This window comes from Mus musculus, chromosome 17, assembly GCF_000001635.26.
Source record: "Mus musculus strain C57BL/6J chromosome 17, GRCm38.p6 C57BL/6J".
NCBI lineage: Eukaryota > Metazoa > Chordata > Mammalia > Rodentia > Muridae > Mus > Mus musculus.
In genome coordinates, this window is record NC_000083.6 from 75384207 (window position 1) to 75407354 (window position 23148).

The 23148-nt window shown below is 42.0% G+C and overlaps 1 protein-coding gene across 14 annotated transcripts in view; it reads left to right on the forward strand.

Moving 5' to 3' along the window:
• Window positions 1-8306, forward strand: part of Ltbp1 (latent transforming growth factor beta binding protein 1) — a 387033-nt gene extending 378727 nt beyond the window's left edge. For 7 of the 14 annotated variants that reach the window (NM_019919.4, NM_206958.3, NM_001331234.1 and 4 more), the window contains 3 exons: window positions 867-989; window positions 5224-5373; window positions 6166-8306. In NM_019919.4, coding sequence (NP_064303.2) covers window positions 867-989; window positions 5224-5373; window positions 6166-6347 — 455 coding nt within the window. In that variant the 3' untranslated portion in view covers window positions 6348-8306. The remainder of the gene's footprint in view (window positions 1-866; window positions 990-5223; window positions 5374-6165) is intronic. The other 7 variants (XM_006524348.4, XM_030249831.1, XM_006524350.4 and 4 more) reach the window with 2 other exon arrangements.
• Window positions 8307-23148: the final 14842 nt, after the last annotated feature.

Genomic DNA, 23148 nt, shown 5'->3' on the forward strand with positions numbered 1-23148 from the left:
GGGGATGTGGGCTACAGGAAGTGGCAGCGGGAGGTGAGATGCAAATAAAGCCCAGGGGTCCAGAAGAGCTGCAGGAGACAGCAGTTTACAAGTGCTCTGTAGCCTGCTCACGGGGCTTTAGACCTGGTGCTGCTGGGTATCAGCTGAGATGTGATCTTTCTGCTTTTGTGTCTGCACCCACCCTGTGTCTGCATCGGTAAAATGGGGGTAATAGCAAAATCTCTCAGGGTGGAAATGTTTTAGTGAAGTGGGTGTTGATTCAATGCTTACAACAACACAGAGCAAGCAGTGTGTGGTCCTAAGTTTCTTGCTGATATGCTACCACTACTCTCATCCTTGTTGGATGTCCATCATGATCCTGTTCATGGGGCCTGGAGAATTCCACAGTGTTCGACAGTGAGATGAGCAGCTGCTGGATTCAAGCTGGGAGTTTCCAGATGCTGTTAGATCATGTTAGGAACGTTGGCGATCCATTTGTCCTGTTCCTACAGACATGTGCTTTGCACTTACAACACGGACTATTTTTTCCTTATATCTTTTTTATGATAATACATATTAGGGTTGGATAAAGCAACTCCTCCAGGAGGCCTGATGTATTCCAAGAAGGCTTGTCCCCCCACCTCTGTGTATGTGTGTGTGTGTGTGTTCTAGAATTTGCAAATGGTTTTGCAAATCATCAGCTCCTTTAAGTCATTGTTTATTCTTTATGCTCTATCCCAGTATTTAGTGTGTGCATGAGCCCATCTCCCATAGAGGGAAGCCCAGGCACACTGGAGATGCTGCTGAATGGTGTGTGTCATGCCCAGATCACTGCTCTGAGATGTGTAGGTGTCTAAGGTCACCCAACAGTGTCCTTTCCCTCTCAGATGACTATGCCCAGCTGTGCAATATCCCTGTGACTGGGCGTCGGCGGCCATATGGACGGGATGCATTGGTGGACTTCAGTGAACAGTATGGCCCAGAAACAGACCCTTACTTCATCCAGGATCGTAAGTACACCCATGCAGTCATGTTAAGTTAAGCTAGGATCAAGAGTACTCAGTGTTTTCAAAATATGATCTGTGGGAAATTGTTCCAAATGCAGATATGTCGGTCTTGGTCTAAACCTACCCATCAGAATGTCTGGGTGGGCCCAGCAGGCTGGTTTTATAATATCTTTGGTTTATGTATCTTGCCGACCTGGATAAGAATCACCAGATTCCAAGATTAGTATTACATAGAGGACTACTATATTCATTTTCCTATAAAGTAATGAAAATGATCTTATTGTTATAAGTGCTACAGCTCAATCATATCTTTTTATGTTAAGTCATGGTCTAGTTCCATTTCCCTACAAGATGACAAAGGTTCAGCACACCAAGTTGATGTTTGCAAGGATTTTAGAGTGGGTGGTCAAAAAACAAACAAACAAACAAACAAACAAACAGCAACCTTCTTGGTCAGAAATGAATTTTTAGAATCCATTTGTGAGGGGATTTATTAAGTAAGAAGTGATGGGTGCCAGCTTTTTCTAGATTTGTGAGCCGAGCTCTCATGGAGGAGGAAGGAGGGAAAATAATGTCCCCTCTAGAAAGGAAATTCCCCACAGCCTCCAGACAGAGGGTCCTGTGTGAGGAAAGCGCACACACAGAAACTCTGTTTCCACAGGAGAGACATCCATGCTTTTAAACAGGGAAGAGCAAGGTTTGAAAAGACAGAAGTTCAGGATGAAAGATGGCAGCTGTCTGGCTGGGGTCTGGGCTGCAGAGTAATAGCGAGAGGAAAGCTAATTCAGGGACCATTCTCATGTCACAAGGGATGCTCCCCACTTAAGCAGCTGTACCACATCCCCACATGCTGGAGCCTCAGGGGATCATGGATTCTGAGGCTAAGATTTTAGAGTTGCATCATAGTTACAAAATACTATGGAGTCTTTTCTTCTTCCAGGCCCTGCCATCTGTTTCCAGAGGCCACCATTTGGTAGTAGCCTTGGAGTAGCACCTAGAAATTTATAGGGGTTTGGTTTCAACACTATCTGATAGGTTATTTCTCCGCCACTGATGAAGTGAGCCAATTCAAGCCAGATTAGATGAGATGAAAGGCAGGCTTATTGGGAAGCTGCTCTTGGGAGCATTCGCTTCGTCTTGACAGAGTCAGTACCCTAGTTGGTGCAATCTGAGATGACTCACCCTTGACTCTTTCAAAGGTTGCTGCATTTTGATCATCCAGCAGAATTGAGAATGCCATATTTCTGCCATTCCAGAGAGCTTGGTTATCACATACATATACAATCCCTCTCCAAGGTCAAGTATAATACAGTTCTAGAACGTTCCTGTTGTCCTCTCCCAGGTTTATCCAAGAGTTACTACTCTCCCATTCCTAAGACCTGTGCTTAGTAGTCTTCCTTTTTACCAACAAGACATGACCCTGAGTCCCTTCACAAAATGGGCCTGAGAACATCCACAACCCCAAGACTATGATCACATCATATTACAGGGAAGATTATAGATCAGTAAGCCTTCTCCTTAAAAAGAAAAAGGGAGAAATAGCAAGATCCAAAGAAAGCCCACAAGTCCAGAAACAGTAGGTAAGTCTCTAAGCAACCCTGCCCCTGCCCAGCTCGTACGTAGCCTCTACTGCACTGCAGTTCCCGTTTCACGACTTTCCATGCTGAACACTCCTGAAGCTCTCGACGATGGCAACATGACTCTGAGGCACCTTTCAATTCACAAATATCATCATACATATTGGTGTCACACTAGGCTCCTATTTAGCAACATAGAGAGTTGTCATGTGGGTCTTCATCTCCGGATTTGATTCCACAAAGGCCTTTAAACAGCCTACATGGCAGAAACTTCTCCCTGGCCCTGCATACACTCTGACTGGTAGCAAGGGCTTCTGGCCCTGCTGCAGGAGGCTAGTGATGGATGAATGGCTAGTGATGGAAGAGAGTCTAAGTGAGAGCTCTCATCACCTTCATGGTTTGTGGTCTCCATTACCTTCAGTTTGAGCAGTATTACCCAAACTGGAACTCATTAGTGCAGAGATCACTCTATGTTTTTCTGAAAGGCTAGATGTGGTAGAAATTATTTGATCCCAACCTGGAGTTTCTACCCCTCCTTTGACCCTTTAGTTCCTGTATAAAAGACACACAGAGCCTTCATATTTACAATAAGCCTTAAACAACACAAGACTCTTTAGCTATTAGAATTTACTTTCCTATTGATAACCTCAATATTAATTACTACTTACAGTGTTTCTTCTGGGCTGCTCCTAACTCCAATTGGCCAGCACTCAGGGACATGTTTTTATAACTCACCTAACCTATGACGGCTTCTCCTTCCTCTTGCACCTTCTTTTCCTTGTGGTCCTTCTGCAACCCCAAGCCCAGGAAACCCAAACCCCACCTATGTCTCTTCTGCCCAGCTATTGGCTGTTGGCATCTTTATTTAACAATCACAAATAAGGTCACTCTGTAGTCTCTGGGGCAACCAGTCTTGGGGGGGCCTAATATTAGCATTAGAATACAAGCAGCATCAGGCCAACCCACTACAGCTAGATATGGTAATGTTTTTGACTTTGCAGGCCACGTGGTCTCCGTTGTAGCCACTCAACCCTGCCACTGCTTCACAAAAATAGCCACAGGGGGTTCTGGCAGCTACTGGATGTACTCATTTACATAAAACAGGTACCATGTCAGATTTGGAGCAGGGGCTTGAGAATCCAGAAGTGTCTGGCACTCCCTAGAGATTCCTGGGTTGGAGGAGGCTCTTATGAATCAATTTTGGTGGCCTTAGCTGAGATACATAACAGTGGGGATACAGACACGGAAGAGGCCAAACTCCTCTAGCTAGGTAGGATTCCCGGTAGAGGAATAAGGATACCAAAAAACTTTCCACCCACAATTTGTCCTGTCTAAAAGAAATGCAGGGACAAAGATGGAGTGGAGACTTAGGGAAAGGCCAACCAATAACCGGCCCAATTTGAGACTCATCCCATGGGCAAGCAACATTAATGATACTCTGTTATGCTTGCAATTAGGAGTCTAGCATAACTGTCTTCTGAGAGTCCCCAGCAAGAAAAAAAAAATCCAGAAGTATTTTGAAGAGGTCTTGAGTTCCAGTTGTTAATGGCACATTGCAATTCCTATAACAAAATGTAATCTTGCTAATTATAAAGTTGAAATTATTTTGCTGTGATACGTTGGATTTGAAAATGCTTTCATTTCATCACTAGTCTGTATTTCTCCAATCAGCTTTCTGTGTCTGCTATTTCTTGATGGCCTGTTTCTTTCTCTCTGTAAATTTTGGGAAGGGGACTTCACGGATGTGTTATTTTTTTTAAGTGGGTGTTTTAGTGGGCTCCTATGCAAATTAAGACTTCCTAGGCCTTCAATAGCAACAATATTTTGCTGTTCTATTGGAGAATCACCTCGGAGGCCCGGTAATGCCCCTTTGGAGAGAGAAGATAAACTGTGACAGTGTACTTGGGGGATTATGTATTTATATTTTCAACTTCTCTCTCTGGGAAGATAGCTCAACACTTCCAGGGCTGGCCGTGTTGTTTTTATATTGTTAAAACTCTAGATGTCTCATATGGTTTTAGAGCTTGTATCTAAACTATAAAGAGAGCCAAACACGAGCTTCTTTGTTTTCTTCCTTTATTCTAAACACAAGTCTGATGTATCTCCCATTTGTCAAGATGTTTGGAATCACTTCAATGGACTTGATCCTTTGGGCTCTTGTGGAAGGCTCCGTGGGAAGCCAGAGTAAACAGACCTCACAGGGCACAACCAGCCTGGCTCTTCTTTGGTTCTACAATTCCCAAATGCCTGTCCTCAAACCTGGAGCCCTCTTAGAAAATACCTACAGAACCCTGGTCAGGAAGTTCACCAATCCAATCCCAGAAGGCTTTCTGACTGGAAATTCATATAAAACATTCAAAAAGTTCCACATTTCCTAATTTGAAAGACAAAGCTCAAGCCCGTGCTTGCTTTCTCATGTTATGTGGTTTCAGTATAAAGCATTGGAATTCAAAGAGTGGACTGGTTCATATAAAAAACTGCATCGTTTTATGCTTAGCACCGAGTACAGGTATACTTGATAGCAAATTCTAAAGCTAACATTAAAGTATCTAAGACAGATAAATAAAATAAACCAGATCTATAATAATAATAATAATTCAGTTTTCAATAGGGTAGGAGGGCAAACACTTCTAACCTGGCTTCTGCCTTTGCCTTTGCAGGCTTTCTAAATAGCTTTGAGGAGCTACAGGCTGAGGAGTGTGGCATCCTCAATGGTTGTGAAAACGGCCGCTGTGTGAGAGTCCAGGAAGGATACACTTGCGATTGCTTTGATGGATATCACCTGGATATGGCCAAGATGACCTGTGTCGGTAAGAATGAGAGTGTCCGTTAAGAGACACTTTCCCTGGTGTCCCCTGTGACTGGCTCTGGTCAGCTGAGTATGTGTCAGATACATGGGTGGGCTTGTGGTTTGGAAAGATGAAAAAAGGTTCTAGAAATATGCATGAAGTGTAATAATACTTCATGTCACATGACTATACACAAAAACAGTTAAGGTAGTCAATGGTATAGTCTGTATTTCTTTTATGACAGCTAAAACTCATAGTTATCACCCCATATAAGAAGCCTAAGTGTCATATTTTTCTCATGGTCAGAGACTGAATCCCAGGACTTTGTGCCTGCTACTCAAGAACTGTACTGTGAATGATGTTCTACCCCCAGCCCCACCCCTAAAAGGCCAGAATGTCTCAAGTAGTTATTTTGACTTTTAAATTTAAATTTTGACAGTTCAGTAATGACTCCCCTGAGTATGTGAGATAAATATAAAAGACTGAAGGCAACTAGGAAATAAACAACTTCCCTAGCAGTTATTTTGGATAAAAATCTTTAAAAAGAAAAAATCACCATTCACACTGTAGCTTGGATATATTAAATATCAAGCCGACAAATGTTGACATTGTATTAAATAACAGGGCAATTCCAGACTCTCCCTGATCACTTATTTTACTATGTATAAAGGCTTATCTTGCATATTGAGAGAGGTAAAAATGAGGAAACTGTCTGGTTTATGTGGCCAAGAACTGTGGACAGCACCCAGGCTGGCCGCTGCGTGTCACTGGTGAGTAACGTAGCATTAAACACCGTGGTTTGGTTTATTGCAGATGTAAATGAATGCAGCGAGCTGAATAATCGGATGTCTCTCTGCAAGAACGCCAAGTGCATTAACACAGAAGGCTCCTACAAATGCTTGTGTCTGCCAGGCTACATACCATCCGACAAGCCCAACTACTGTACACCCCTGAACAGCGCTTTGAATTTAGACAAAGAAAGTGACCTGGAGTGAAGGAGAAGAAGCTGCGTAACCTATGCCCATATACTCTGCACTGTGTAAAGGGAAAGGGAGAGATGTATACTTGAGACACTGCACCTAACCCAGAATGTGGCAAAGACAGAGACAACTTGGAGTTGAGTGAACCCCCAAAGACAGTGAGCGGATGGAGCTGGAACCTGACAGGTGCAACAGACCAAATGGACATTTCTTCAAAAACCCAGTATATATAGTCTGTTCATATGTAAAATTCAGTGGAAAAGAGGCAGGACATGGCTGTCATTTTAAACAGAGGTTGTATTATTATCTTGTTTTGATTTTTTTTTTTACTATTGCTTAAATTTGGCTTTTAAATATTAGTGGAAATGTTTTATGTGATCTTTCTTTTTGCTGTGCAGATCCTCAGCTGCCGTTTTTTTTTTCCTCCAATGATAATCTCAAGTGCAAACATCTTTGATAAAATATTGTTAAACTGTATTATAAGTAATATGACACAGGGTTGTGCTGTCCCTTGGTCTGGAGACTTTTAAAAAAACAAGTTGTCTGTCCTGTGGAGCAGGCAGTAATTGTTAAACTTTTGGAGGGGATGGAGAAACATCTTTATTTCAATGTATTACCAGATTGCCTGTCAATTGGATCCCTTACCTGGATGGAAGTGGAAGAGCTTCATAGAGTTTATTAATATTGTGATGTGTAAAGTCAACCGAGAAAAAATTAAAAACCTGAACATCCCCCCCCAAACATTTACCATTGTATGTTATAAGAAAATAAACTCACCATTTTTGTAGAAAAAAAAAATTTGAGTGTGGAAGAAGAAGTTGTCCCCTTCCTCATAACAGCTCCCCCATCTCTGATCTTTTAACCACTAGTCCTCCATCACGCTAGGCTTCTGTAAGTTAGGACTGGTTAGCTACTGTTACAGGTTGCTAATTTCCATCTTAGTTCCAGGCTGAAGTGCTGCATCCCCGTGCTTTAGAATGCGTGGATTCTCTTTGGAGACAAGATCTCTAAGGAGGAAATGAAAGTTACAGGAGACCAGTGGAGTAAACTGTAACCCAAGACTATGGGTGTCCTTAGATGACAGGGAAGTAAGGACTTGTGCAGAGAAAAGGTCATTTGAAGAGGGCTGGAAGGCGACCATCTTGCAAAAGAGTGAGGCCTCAGAGGGAAGCCAACTCTGCCACAGAGTTTGACAGAGTCCAGAATTATGAGAAAATAAACTTCTGTTGTCAAACAACCTGTCTATGATACTTTCTTATGGCCTTTCCAGACAACCAATACAGACTTGTATAACAGGAATAATGGGCAAACAAGGCCTTTCAAAGTCCCGGTCTCTGATCTCATATGGACGACCCCTAGCAATGATAGCTGCTTCACTCACTGTGAAACTTACTGTGCCTCAGCAAACCCCCATGGGAAATCCCCCAGTGAACACTTCCTTGAGGGGCCTTTGCCTTCTAATGCCTGTAGCAGGCAAAGTGATAACAACTTAAAGATATAGATCTTCTAACCTATGGACTCTGTCATAATGAAGGGAAGTACTGTCTCAGAGAAGTCTGCCAAGTCACTTGGCCCCAAAGAGGACGATGATCTTGGATTGCCTGGCTATTATTACTATGTAATCACCAGGGGTGTCCTTGGAACATTAAAAGTGGCAAGACAGAAAGAAAGAAGTTCTGAAAATGTGACATGCAAGAGGTCAAGTACAGCACTAAAGTGCTTCTTGTCACCACTGACTGGTAAAGGACATGAACCCAAGATGTGGACAGCTAGTAGAAGCCGGGCAAGACGAGGAGCTGGCTCTTCATAGACAATCTAGAAATAAGAATAGCACTATTATACCTGATACCTTGTTTTCAGTCTAGTGAGCCTGTGTGAACCTTTCACCTATTGAGCTGTAAGATAACTGGGTATTGTTTGATGTGACTGAGTTTGTAACAATAGAAAATTAAAGCTGCTTAGAAGCTTAAAGTCTGAACTAACGCAAAAGTTTCAGCTGATATTCACGTAGGAGAAATGGTTGGGCTGTCTCAAGAAAAAATGCTTAAGGGCTTGAGAGAGGGCTCACGCAAGCATAAGGACAGAAGTTTGATCCCCAGGCATAGTGACGTGTACTTGTAATCCCAGTGCTGTGTAGGAGACAGTCAGATCCCTAGGGCTTGCTAGGCCATCTAGGCTAGCCCACAGGGCAAGCTCCAGGCCAGAACCTGTCTTAAAAACAAGGTGAACAAAACCAGGTGTGGTGGTGGCCCAAGCCTTTAATTCCAGCACTTGGGAGACTCAGGCAGGGAAATCTTTGTGAGTTCAAGGCTAGCCTGATCTACAGAGCAAGTTCCAGGATAGCCAAGTCTGTTGCACAGAGAAACTGTGTCTCAAGAAAAAATAAAACAAAAAAAAAAAACAAAAAGAAGAGAAAGAGAGAGAGAGAGAAAGAAAGGAAGGAAGGAAGGAAGAAAGGAAGAAAGAATAAAGAAAGAAATAGAGAAAGAGAGAGAGAGAAAGAGAAAGAAAGAAAAAGAAAGAAAAACAACAACAAAACCCACCAAACTAAAAAAAAAAAAAAAAACAAGTTTGTCCTCTGGTTCTCAAAGACATGCACACATATTTATACCCACACACAAACATATGCATCTGTACACAAATATCTCACACACTCAATTTTTAAAATTTATATTATAATCTCATAACAGTATTTTTCATACTAGCAGAGTAACTTCTGACTCTAAAATATGTTCTTTGTCCAAAATTCTGATATGCTTGACTTAACGTTTATAAATATAGTATTGAATCAATGGTGTACGAATTTAATGTAGAAATCAGTGTTTGCAAACTACTTTGTGGAGACTGTCTGAGAACAGCATATTCTACTCTTAAACAGCATCATTGTTGTATATATATGAGAGTCTATTTGAAGAACACTGGAAATAAGGCTTCAGGACCTTCAAAGACCCAGAGACTCGAGAAAACAATATAAAAAGGAGAAATAAAATCCTCACATACTTGTGGCTCACTTAGAAAATAACTTGAAATCTGTGCAATCGTCTCCCTTTGGGAAAGGATTTTGCATCGTCTCCCCATGCATCCTTGTCTGATAAAGCTAGGACCTACCTTAAGAAGTGAGATCCGAAGCTGAGATTTCCCTGGGCTTCACAAACCTCCGAATATTTCCATCTCTGAGATTCCATGGCACTGGCATGGAGTTATGGCTGCCATACAAACTCATCTTGGCCCAGCAGAATGCCTGTAGTCTAATCCTCCTGTAGTGCTGGGCAGGGTAGGAAAACTGGTGTTTCCATATGGGGAAGAGTTAGGTCTAAGAGGTAGAGGAGCTTGCCCTCAGACCAAGGGCATGGTCAGCCATGGTTAGACTTGTTTCCTGCCGGGACTGAAGGCCAGCACTCACAATTCCCTTCACCCATCCCCCATTGGACTGTGCTCAGGGGCAAGAAGGTAACATGGCAACCCGGAGCTTCTGCCCTAAATGAAGCAGAAGGCTGAAGGAGAGGTCTCCAAGTCACACTCCATATTACAGTGCACCCGGCCAGGGAGAGCCATGATCAGTTTTTCTCTGACTGACATACCTTCTTTTCCTGTTCCTTTTCAGGCAAGCGCTACCCTCAATGAAGTTACAGGTTAAAAAAACTTCCATGCCATCTGCCTCATGGCATAGGCTGCCAAAGGGAGCCACAAAAAGAATTTTCCCAGGCTTGACCATAATACCACACTTAGCAAAGCACTTCATTGATGTTTCAGAGTTACTGCTGACATTTCTCCTTACATATTCATGTCAGCCAGCCCCATATATCGCCCAATAAGTCTTTGACGGCAGCATATGGTCAAGAAAATCTCTATAGGCTTGGAAGGAATGGGATGAGATATTCTAAGCCCCGAAACCACAAAGACCATGGTTTCCCTCTCCATAACACTAGCCTTCAGAAATGAAGTAAAAATAAAGTCAATTCAAGACAGGACAGGAGTGAGGGGACCTCATAAACAGCTGACCGGCCTTTAATAAGATACTTAAGACAGTTCTAATCTAAATTTACTAGCATATAAATATCAAGTCCAAAGAAAATAAACCACACAAGAGAGAAACAGAGGAACTAAATATTATCAGTGCATGAATCATCATACTATAAAGATAAGGGAGAGAAGAAAACAGAAACAGGGGGTATTCGAATCAGCTTAGGAGAAAAGCAAGAAAACACAGGCGTGAGCCCCTACCTGTTAACTTTTAAAATGAAGTAAAATTGCCAATTAAAAGACTAAATGCACACGCGCGCGCACGCGCGCGCGCGCACACACACACACACACACACATAAAAAAGCTCAGCTCATTATTACTATGCACAGAGAGGAGATGGTGGGATGAAGAGAGAGATTGTAAAAGCACAATGTAACAATGGGTCCTGAAGATTTAAAAGAGCAAGAATAGAACAAACCCAAAATTAGTAGAAGTGATAGATGGCAAATATCAGGATAAAAATAAACTAGAGACTGAAGCAATAAATGAATCTATACCCGCCCAGCATGGCAAGCTGATGTTTCCTTACATAGGGGTCACTGACAGGAGCATTGCCAATATTACAGGCACCTATGCCACTTAGGAGGGGTCTCCTATGCCACTTAGGAGGGGTCTCCTTTTCCCATACATTGTCAACCACTTTTATATCCTCAGGGAGAGGAAAGCCACCATGCATCTCATGAACCTCACGAGTCGCCTCCACCTTCATAAAGGAATGTTAGCTGGCCCACTCTTCCTATGGAATGACCCTTAAATCCAACCAAAAAGCCACTGGGTATATTAGTAACAATACCATTGCTGGTCCAGTGCAGTTATCTCACCTGGCATGCTGCTAGAATAGTATGAAGAGGAGGGAACTTAATAAGACATTTGGTAACAAGCAGACTGCATGTAATCATATCTGGTTTCACAACAGCTAGGTCGTGTGCAGAGGGCAGAGTTCCACAACACCCCACCCCTTCCTTTGACTCTTACATTTTATCTGCCCTTCTGGGATGCCCTCTGAAACTCGAAGAAGATGATGTAGATATATGATTATCCTCTCCCATTTGGGCTGACCATTGGACCACTACGCCACAGTCATCATTATTATTCTCCACAGTTTGACTGGCTATGAGTTTCCACAGTAGCCATTATCCACTGAAAAAGGAAATTTTCCTCCCAACCCAATATGGACAATGCTAATAATCTTTGGACATACATACAACTGTTTAGAAAGAAACTTAATAGCCACATTGCATCCACTTAACAAAACAGTAGGATTTTGTCCCCATTGATGCCTAGGACAGAGTTTTATCCTGGATTACAGTACTAAACATGGCTTTCCTCCTATGGAATGTGCCTCAAATTCAACCAAAAAGCCACTGGATATATCGATAACAGTTGTGCCACAGTTGGTCCAGTGCAGTTATCTCGCCTGGCATGCTGGTAGAGTAATATGAAAAGTGGGGAACTTAATAGGACATTTGGTGACAAGCAGACTTCATAATGCCCTGTGGCATTCTGAAACCCAGCAGGTTATGTTGGTGGGAGAGCTTCCAGCTCAGTCCCAGCTTGATTTCTTTACTTCCTGCAACCAAAGTGTGTGGTCTCTTCAGTAACAGAATTGGACTATCTATTATTAGTATTTCTAGCATGCAATAAACATCACTGGCCATAGCCTGTATGGTTTTTGGGCCCTCAAGGATATTACTGGCCAACAGCTTTTTTGGGATTATTTATTTTATTTATATGAGTATACTGTAGCTGTCTTCAGACACATCAGAAGAGGGCATTAGATCCCATTACAGATGGTTGTAAGCCATTATGTGGTTGCTGGGGATTGAACTCAGGACCTCTGGAAGAGCATTCAGTGTTCTTAGATGCTGAACCATCTCTCCAGCCCCAGCCAACAACTTTTAGTGACATAATCTATCCATGGCATGAAATTTCAGCCAGAACCTTACAGCTTCTGGGAGTGTCTTTTTCTAATCATGGAAGGTATCTCCCAGGTTTAAATTCCTCATGGTTTTTATAATCAATTTCCATTTTCTTCTTACGCATTAATATCTCTCTCAGGCTGAAGAGCCTCCCTTTTTGGTTATGAGTCTGGCCTTTAATGACTGAGGCATCTTGCTAGCCCTTAAGGAACACCCTTTAATCTTTAACTCTTTAATCTTTTAACATTCTTGTAGAACTGATCTGGTCAAGAAATATTCCCTCAGTCAGCTTTAATTTACTTGATGTTGTCTTTATCGCTGTCATTTATTTTTCTTTCTTTTTTGTTTGTTTGTTTGGTTGTTGGTTGGTTAGGTTGTTTTTCAAGCCGGGGTTTCTCTGTATAGCCTTAGCTATCCTAGAACTCACTCTGTAGCCCAGGCTGGCCTCAAACTCACAGAGATCTGCCTGCCTTCGTCTCCCAAATGCTGGAATTAAAGGTGTGTGCCAACACCAACTGGTTCGCTATCATTTATAAAGGGTAGCTTTTCAGGTAGAATATTCTTGCCCAAGAGTCTTAGCATTCATAGCTGTGAAGGTCCATCTTCCTCTCTCCCACACTGTAAGGTTTCCATGGAGATGTATGCTGTCGGATGAATTGGGACAGCTTTAAATGTTGTTTATTGTCTTTTAGAGCCTTGAGAACCTTTTATTTAGCATTCCCCTTTGAGAGTTCAATTATAAAATGGGTAGGGTTACATTTGGTTGAGTTAACATTTGCTGGTGACCTGAACGTGACTGGGTACGTACATCTTTCTCTATGTTTTAGAAATTTTTCAGTGTAGTCTTGAAGATTGAACCCAGGGTCTCCTGCTTGCCAGGCAAGTGTCCCATCGCTGAACTGCATCCCTGAGCACTAGTGTTTATTTGAATAAATCTAGCACCCCTCTGTAATTCCTACATTTTCTTGATCCCCGTAACTGAAGTACTTGCTCATTTAATACTCTCTCAACTTTATCTTTCTTCCTCCTCCAACTGTATATTTTAAAGATCTCATCTTCAAGGTCATTGATTTTTTTCTTCTTCTCTTTGATCTGTCCTACTATAGCTACCTTTCATTATGTTTTTAACTGAGTGTAGTTTTCTTTTGAAGAATTTGAATTTTTAAAAATTGCTTCAATTTATTGTAATATTTCTATATGTTTTAAGCTTATTGAGCTCCCTTAAAATCGCTGTTTTAAAGTCTCTGAGAACTTGTCCATACTGATCACCCTTTTCAGCTTCTGGCCCCTTCTGAGGTGAAGTCATGGTTTCCTGAAAGTTCTTGATGCTTGTTGCTGGGCAACATCATCTGGTCCAGATTGCTTAATCTGCCTTTGTTCCCTCCCTTTACCAAAACCCTAAGCCAAATGTTGCTCTTCTCCAAGCCAGTAGTCATGCTATTTCAACACCGTGTAGTGTCCAGGTCCAGATTTTCTGAGAGTCTACTGCAGGTATAGTGTCAGTATTTCAGTACTAGAGGAAAATCAAGCCCAAGTTTGTTCCAACTTCACTGTTAGAGACAGTCAGAAAACAAACAAACCAACAAACAACAAAACCCAGGATAATGTCTATATGAAGTAATCTGCCTCCTTAAGGCTGCTCCTTAGAGTTGCATGAGGCCTAAAGCCTTACCCATGGTTACTGGCTGTTGGGGCCATATACTAGCTTTGGCCATATACTTATCATGGATGAACCATCTCCAAGTTCTTATGAAATAATTGTGTTACCAAAGCCACCAAATTGTTTCATATCCTGAGTCCACATTCTGCCTAAGATCAGAATAGGACTTAGCAAAGACCAAGACATACACAGATAGGACTTTCTGTTGCTCAGGTAACCTCATGCCTAGGGCCACTGAAACAAGCCCTAGGTGATGCCAGTTGGACTAGAAGTTCAAGAGACTGGAGTTTCTTGTGTTCCAAAGGGTCCATCCACAGGCAGGATTCAGGATCAGGCTGTGAGGATCTCAGTGTGATGCTTCATTAGCCCAGCACTGAGTCCCATGGCAAAGTCTATTCCAACTGGTGCGGTCAGCTGTGGCCACTGCACTCATGAACTCACTGTAGCTATGGTCACCTGTACAAAACCTGCAGGAGACTAGGCTCAACACTTTGTCATGGGATTAGGGAGGGCTCTCAAGTTACCATCCATCCATCACTGAGAGACTATTAACAGTTCATGGTGACTGGGAGAAGGGATATTACTGTCCTCAACGGGATAACCCAGGTTCTAGTAACCTCCCACTATGTTCATGCAAGCAACACTAATTAAACACACATGAAAAGACATGAAGTGGGGGAGGGGCATGTACTTTGGGGAGAAGAATGATTTCAACAGAAGGAACAGATATGACCAAGTATAATGAAGCATGCAAATGACTAACATCCTTTCTATACATCTATGTCAAAGAATAATAAAATAAGAAAACGTTAAAACAGAGGCACAAGCCGGGTGTGGTGGCACACACCTTTAATCCCAGCACTTGGGAGGCAGAGGCAGGCGATTTTCTGAGTTCGAGGCCAGCCTGGTCTACAGAGTGAGTTCCAGGTTAGCCAGGGCTACACAGAGAAACCCTGTCTCAAAAAAACCAAACCAACCAAACAAACAAACAAAAAAGCAAAAAAACAAAAAGACAAAAAAACCAAAAAAACCAAAACAAACAAACAAAAAAACCACAGAGACACAAAAGATTCAGACTCACTAAACCAACCCTGTGTTATAAGAGCAAAGCTGAGAGAGAACCTGACAGCTTCTGGAACAGGCGGAACCACAGAGGCGCTGAGGCAGCACCCTTTGTGGGCCGGGGACAGCCGGCCACCTTCCGGACCGGAGGACAGGTGCCCGCCCGGCTGGGGAGGCGGCCTAAGCCACAGCAGCAGCGGTCGCCATCTTGGTCCGGGACCCGCCGAACTTAGGAAATTAGTCTGAACAGGTGAGAGGGTGCGCCAGAGAACCTGACAGCTTCTGGAACAGGCAGAAGCACAGAGGCGCTGAGGCAGCACCCTGTGTGGGCCGGGGACAGCCGGCCACCTTCCGGACTGGAGGACAGGTGCCCACCCGGCTGGGGAGGCGGCCTAAGCCACAGCAGCAGTGGTCGCCATCTTGGTCCCGGGACTCCAAGGAACTTAGGAATTTAGTCTGCTTAGGTGAGAGTCTGTACCACCTGGGAACTGCCAAAGCAACACAGTGTCTGAGAAAGGTCCTGTTTTGGGCCTTCTTCTTCGGCCAGGAGGAGGTCCAAATACAAGATATCTGCGCACCTTCCCTGTAAGAGAGCTTGCCAGCAGAGAGTGCTCTGAGCACTGAAACTCAGAGGAGAGAATCTGTCTCCCAGGTCTGCTGATAGACGGTAACAGAATCACCAGAAGAACAATCTCTAAACAGAGTCAACTATAACTACTAACTCCAGAGATTACCAGATGGCGAAAGGTAAACGGAGGAATCTTACTAACAGGAACCAAGACCACTCACCATCACCAGAACCCAGCACACCCACTTCGCCCAGTCCAGGGAACCCCAACACACCTGAGAACCTAGACCTAGATTTAAAAGCATATCTCATGATGATGGTAGAGGACATCAAGAAGGACTTTAATAAATCACTTAAAGAAATACAGGAGAACACTGCTAAAGAGTTACAAGTCCTTAAAGAAAAACAGGAAAACACAATCAAACAGGTAGAAGTCCTTACAGAAAAAGAGGAAAAAACATACAAACAGGTGATGGAAATGAACAAAACCATACTAGACCTAAAAAGGGAAGTAGACACAATAAAGAAAACTCAAAGCGAGGCAACACTAGAGATAGAAACCCTAGGAAAGAAATCTGGAACCATAGATTTGAGCATCAGCAACAGAATACAAGAGATGGAAGAGAGAATCTCAGGTGCAGAAGATTCCATAGAGAACATCGGCACAACAATCAAAGAAAATGGAAAATGCAAAAAGATCCTAACTCAAAATATCCAGGAAATCCAGGACACAATAAGAAGACCAAACGTACGGATAATAGGAGTGGATGAGAATGAAGATTTTCAACTCAAAGGTCCAGCAAACATCTTCAACAAAATTATTGAAGAAAACTTCCCAAATCTAAAGAATGAGATGCATATGAACATACAAGAAGCCTACAGAACTCCAAATAGACTGGACCAGAAAAGAAATTCCTCCCGACACATAATAATCAGAACATCAAATGCACTAAATAAAGATAGAATACTAAAAGCAGTAAGGGAAAAAGGTCAAGTAACATATAAAGGCAAGCCTATCAGAATTACACCAGATTTTTCACCAGAGACTATGAAAGCCAGAAGAGCCTGGACAGATGTTATACAGACACTAAGAGAACACAAACTGCAGCCCAGGCTACTATACCCAGCCAAACTCTCAATTATCATAGAGGGAGAAACCAAAGTATTCCACGACAAAACCAAATTCACGCATTATCTCTCCACGAATCCAGCCCTTCAAAGGATAATAACAGAAAAAAACCAATACAAGAACGGGAACAACGCCCTAGAAAAAACAAGAAGGTAATCCCTCAACAAACCTAAAAGAAGACAGCCACAAGAACAGAATGCCACCTTTAACAACTAAAATAACAGGAAGCAACAATTACTTTTCCTTAATATCTCTTAACATCAATGGTCTCAACTCGCCAATAAAAAGACATAGACTAACAAACTGGCTACACAAACAAGACCCAACATTTTGCTGCTTACAGGAAACTCATCTCAGAGAAAAAGATAGACACTACCTCAGAATGAAAGGCTGGAAAACAATTTTCCAAGCAAATGGTATGAAGAAACAAGCAGGAGTAGCCATCCTAATATCTGATAAGATTGACTTCCAACCCAAAGTCATCAAAAAAGACAAGGAGGGACACTTCATTCTCATCAAAGGTAAAATCCTCCAAGAGGAACTCTCAATTCTGAATATCTATGCTCCAAATACAAGAGCAGCCACATTCACTAAAGAAACTTTAGTAAAGCTCAAAGCACACATTGCGCCTCACACAATAATAGTGGGAGACTTCAACACACCACTTTCACCAATGGACAGATCATGGAAACAGAAACTAAACAGGGACACACTGAAACTAACAGAAGTGATGAAACAAATGGATCTGACAGATATCTACAGAACATTTTATCCTAAAACAAAAGGATATACCTTCTTCTCAGCACCTCATGGTACCTTCTCCAAAATTGACCACATAATAGGTCACAAATCAGGCCTCAACAGATTCAAAAATATTGAAATTGTCCCATGTATCCTATCAGATCACCATGCACTAAGGCTGATCTTCAATAACAAAATAAATAACAGAAAGCCAACATTCACATGGAAACTGAACAACACTCTTCTCAATGATACCTTGGTCAAGGAAGGAATAAAGAAAGAAATTAAAGACTTTTTAGAGTTTAATGAAAATGAAGCCACAACGTACCCGAACCTTTGGGACACAATGAAAGCATTTCTAAGAGGGAAACTCATAGCTATGAGTGCCTTCAAGAAAAAACGGGAGAGAGCACATACTAGCAGCTTGACAACACATCTAAAAGCTCTAGAAAAAAAGGAAGCAAATTCACCCAAGAGGAGTAGACGGCAGGAAATAATCAAACTCAGGGGTGAAATCAACCAAGTGGAAACAAGAAGAACTATTCAAAGAATTAACCGAACGAGGAGTTGGTTCTTTGAGAAAATCAACAAGATAGATAAACCCTTAGCTAGACTCACTAAAGGGCACAGGGACAAAATCCTAATTAACAAAATCAGAAATGAAAAGGGAGACATAACAACAGATCCTGAAGAAATCCAAAACACCATCAGATCCTTCTACAAAAGGCTATACTCAACAAAACTGGAAAACCTGGACGAAATGGACAAATTTCTGGACAGATACCAGGTACCAAAGTTGAATCAGGATCAAGTTGACCTTCTAAACAGTCCCATATCCCCTAAAGAAATAGAAGCAGTTATTAATAGTCTCCCAGCCAAAAAAAGCCCAGGACCAGACGGGTTTAGTGCAGAGTTCTATCAGACCTTCAAAGAAGATCTAACTCCAGTTCTGCACAAACTTTTTCACAAGATAGAAGTAGAAGGTATTCTACCCAACTCATTTTATGAAGCCACTATTACTCTGATACCTAAACCACAGAAAGATCCAACAAAGATAGAGAACTTCAGACCAATTTCTCTTATGAACATCGATGCAAAAATCCTTAATAAAATTCTCGCTAACCGAATCCAAGAACACATTAAAGCAATCATCCATCCTGACCAAGTAGGTTTTATTCCAGGGATGCAGGGATGGTTTAATATACGAAAATCCATCAATGTAATCCATTATATAAACAAACTCAAAGACAAAAACCACATGATCATCTCGTTAGATGCAGAAAAAGCATTTGACAAGATCCAACACCCATTCATGATAAAAGTTCTGGAAAGATCAGGAATTCAAAGCCAATACCTAAACATGATAAAAGCAATCTACAGCAAACCAGTAGCCAACATCAAAGTAAATGGAGAGAAGTTGGAAGCAATCCCACTAAAATCAGGGACTAGACAAGGCTGCCCACTTTCTCCCTACCTTTTCAACATAGTACTTGAAGTATTAGCCAGAGCAATTCGACAACAAAAGGAGATCAAGGGGATACAAATTGGAAAAGAGGAAGTCAAAATATCACTTTTTGCAGATGATATGATAGTATATATAAGTGACCCTAAAAATTCCAACAGAGAACTCCTAAACCTGATAAACAGCTTCGGTGAAGTAGCTGGATATAAAATTAACTCAAACAAGTCAATGGCCTTTCTCTACACAAAGAATAAACAGGCTGAGAAAGAAATTAGGGAAACAACACCCTTCTCAATAGCCACAAATAATATAAAATATCTCGGCGTGACTCTAACGAAGGAAGTGAAAGATCTGTATGATAAAAACTTCAAGTCCCTGAAGAAAGAAATTAAAGAAGATCTCAGAAGATGGAAAGATCTCCCATGCTCATGGATTGGCAGGACCAACATTGTAAAAATGGCTATCTTGCCAAAAGCAATCTACAGATTCAATGCAATCCCCATTAAAATTCCAACTCAATTCTTCAACGAATTAGAAGGAGCAATTTGCAAATTCATCTGGAATAACAAAAAACCGAGGATAGCAAAAACTCTTCTCAAGGATAAAAGAACCTCTGGTGGAATCACCATGCCTGACCTAAAGCTTTACTACAGAGCAATTGTGATAAAAACTGCATGGTACTGGTATAGAGACAGACAAGTGGACCAATGGAATAGAATTGAAGACCCAGAAATGAACCCACACACCTATGGTCACTTGATCTTCGACAAGGGAGCCAAAACCATCCAGTGGAAGAAAGACAGCATTTTCAACAATTGGTGCTGGCACAACTGGTTGTTATCATGTAGAAGAATGCGAATCGATCCATACTTATCTCCTTGTACTAAGGTCAAATCTAAGTGGATCAAGGAACTTCACATAAAACCAGAGACACTGAAACTTATAGAGGAGAAAGTGGGGAAAAGCCTTGAAGATATGGGCACAGGGGAAAAATTCCTGAACAGAACAGCAATGGCTTGTGCTGTAAGATCGAGAATTGACAAATGGGACCTAATGAAACTCCAAAGTTTCTGCAAGGCAAAAGACACTGTCTATAAGACAAAAAGACCACCAACAGACTGGGAAAGGATCTTTACCTATCCTAAATCAGATAGGGGACTAATATCCAACATATATAAAGAACTCAAGAAGGTGGACCTCAGAAAATCAAATAACCCCCTTAAAAAATGGGGCTCAGAACTGAACAAAGAATTCTCACCTGAGGAATACCGAATGGCAGAGAAGCACCTGAAAAAATGTTCAACATCCTTAATCATCAGGGAAATGCAAATCATAACAACCCTGAGATTCCACCTCACACCAGTGAGAATGGCTAAGATCAAAAATTCAGGTGACAGCAGATGCTGGCGAGGATGTGGAGAAAGAGGAACACTCCTCCATTGTTGGTGGGATTGCAGGCTTGTACAACCACTCTGGAAATCAGTCTGGCGGTTCCTCAGAAAATTGGACATAGTACTACCGGAGGATCCAGCAATACCTCTCCTGGGCATATATCCAGAAGAAGCCCCAACTGGTAAGAAGGACACATGCTCCACTATGTTCATAGCAGCCTTATTTATAATAGCCAGAAACTGGAAAGAACCCAGATGCCCCTCAACAGAGGAATGGATACAGAAAATGTGGTACATCTACACAATGGAGTACTACTCAGCTATTAAAAAGAATGAATTTATGAAATTCCTAGCCAAATGGATGGACCTGGAGAGCATCATCCTGAGTGAGGTAACACAATCACAAAGGAACTCACACAATATGTACTCACTGATAAGTGGATACTAGCCCAAAACCTAGGATACCCACGATATAAGATACAATTTCCTAAACACATGAAACTCAAGAAAAATGAAGACTGAAGTGTGGACACTATGCCCCTCCTTAGAAGTGGGAACAAAACACCCATGGAAGGAGTTACAGAAACAAAGTATGGAGCTGAGATGAAAGGATGGACCATGTAGAGACTGCCATATCCAGGGATCCACCCCATAATCAGCTTCCAAATGCTGACACCATTGCATACACTAGCAAGATTTTACTGAAAGGACCCAGATGTAGCTGTCTCTTGTGAGACTATGCCGGGGCCTAGCAAACACAGAAGTGGATGCTCACAGTCAGCTAATGGATGGATCACAGGGCTCCCAATGGAGGAGCTAGAGAAAGTACCCAAGGAGCTAAAGGGATCTTCAACCCTATAGGTGGAACAACATTATGAACTAACCAGTACCCCTGAGCTCTTGACTCTAGCTGCATATGTATCAAAAGATGGCCTAGTCGGCCATCACTGGAAAGAGAGGCCCATTGGACACGCAGACTTTGTGTGCCCCGGTACAGGGGAACGCCAGGGCCAAAGGGGGGGAGTGGGTGGGTAGGGGAGTGGGGGTGGGTGGGTAAGGGGGACTTTTGGTATAGCATTGGAAATGTAAATGAGCTAAATACCTAATAAAAAATGGAAAAAAAAAAAAAAAGAGCAAAGCTGAAGGCATCACAGTACTGGATGTGAAGACTGACTACAGAGACACAGTCACCAACACCACGTGGTGTGACAACAGACTCGCAGATCATGAAGCAGAGTAGAGATCACAGAAATAAATCCACACACACTGGGCCAACTGATTCACCTCAGAGGCACGGGCAGCATGCACTTGAGAAAGCCTCTTCAGTAAATGTGCTATGAAAAGATATCCATGCATAAAAGTGATGACCGGACTTCTATCCCCTACCCTGTGAGAAAACGGATTCAAAATGTATCAAAGTGGGCTGGAGAGATGGCTCAGTGGTTAAGAGCAATGAATACTCTTTCAAAGGGCCTAAGTTCAAGTCCCAGCAACCATATGGTGGCTCATAACCATCTATAATGAGATCTGATGCCCTCTTCTGGTGTGTCTGAAGATAGCTATAGTGTACTTACATACAATAATAAATAAATCTTTTTTTAAAAATGTATCAAAGTCCCCAATTTAAGACCTGGAACTAGTAGGAGAAAATGTGTTGAAAACACTTCAAGAAATCAGCCAAGGCAATGCTTATTTTGGATATTAAAAACAAAAGTAAAAACACAGAATCATGAACACTTCAAAGAAACAACTGATAGAGTGGAGCCAACCTGACATGAGAGGAGATATTTGCCAACTGTTCCCCTGACAGAACAAACAAGCAACTTAAAAGCCTTACCAAGAAAATAAATGCTCCAGTTTAAGATGGGCAGATGACCTGAATAGACTCATTAGTGATCCGGACTCTGCCTAGACTGAATTATACTCTTAATTAAAATGTTTGCCTCCTGTATGTGACAAGACTACAAGAGGGATAAATGAAGCCATTCCCTTTGGGACCAGGAAAATGTAATCCAAGTACTCACGCAAGTTAGCATCCCGTGTGCATCGCTTGAATGAACGGCATCTGGGCTTTGCTGGGGAGGACCAGGAATGAATGGACTCTGTACCACATTTGCATGACTGCATCACCACTGGATGGCAGTAAGAATCCTCAGATTTCCCTCTATTCTTTTTTCAAACTAACTTGCCCTTTTGTCTAGCTAAAAAATGTCATGTGATGGGAGTTAGCTTTTACCAGAATGTCCTTATGTGAAATGTACTTAATATATAAGATTCAAGCTCAAAAATTTTAAATTATGGGGAAGGGGAAAAAAAAGGATGAATAAATTGTGCTCCAAACAAGATTGAGATATTTAGATAACAGTTAACATTAGGCAGTTTTCCCATTAGTGAAAATGAATGACCGCTATGCCCTTTAAACATCCAGGGAGGTGAAAACCACCCAGGTATAGATTACACAAATTCTCCTAGAGATATAAACCTTTAAACCTGGGCAGAAGAAGGTTCTAAAAATAAGGGCATCAGTGTTGTCTCTTATTGATTACTTCCGGCATTGAATAGATTCAACTCCTAGAACAGACCTTCAAACCATGACTCAAAAATTCTCCTTATCTAAAAGTGAACTCATTGCCTTCATCTCCAAGTTTACTTATTTCAAATGTTTGACAGAAATGCAGATGTAGACTAGGGCTGGGCATTAGGAATATAACAAGACTCAGGACACCCAAGGCCATCATAGCCATGGAGTTCCGACCCACTGCCTTCCCTAGTTCTGAGAGTCACTTCCTGCCACTCTGTCTCCCACGGCCAGTCAATAGCCAGCAGTGTTTATTGTCTACTGAGATAGCTCTGGATTCCC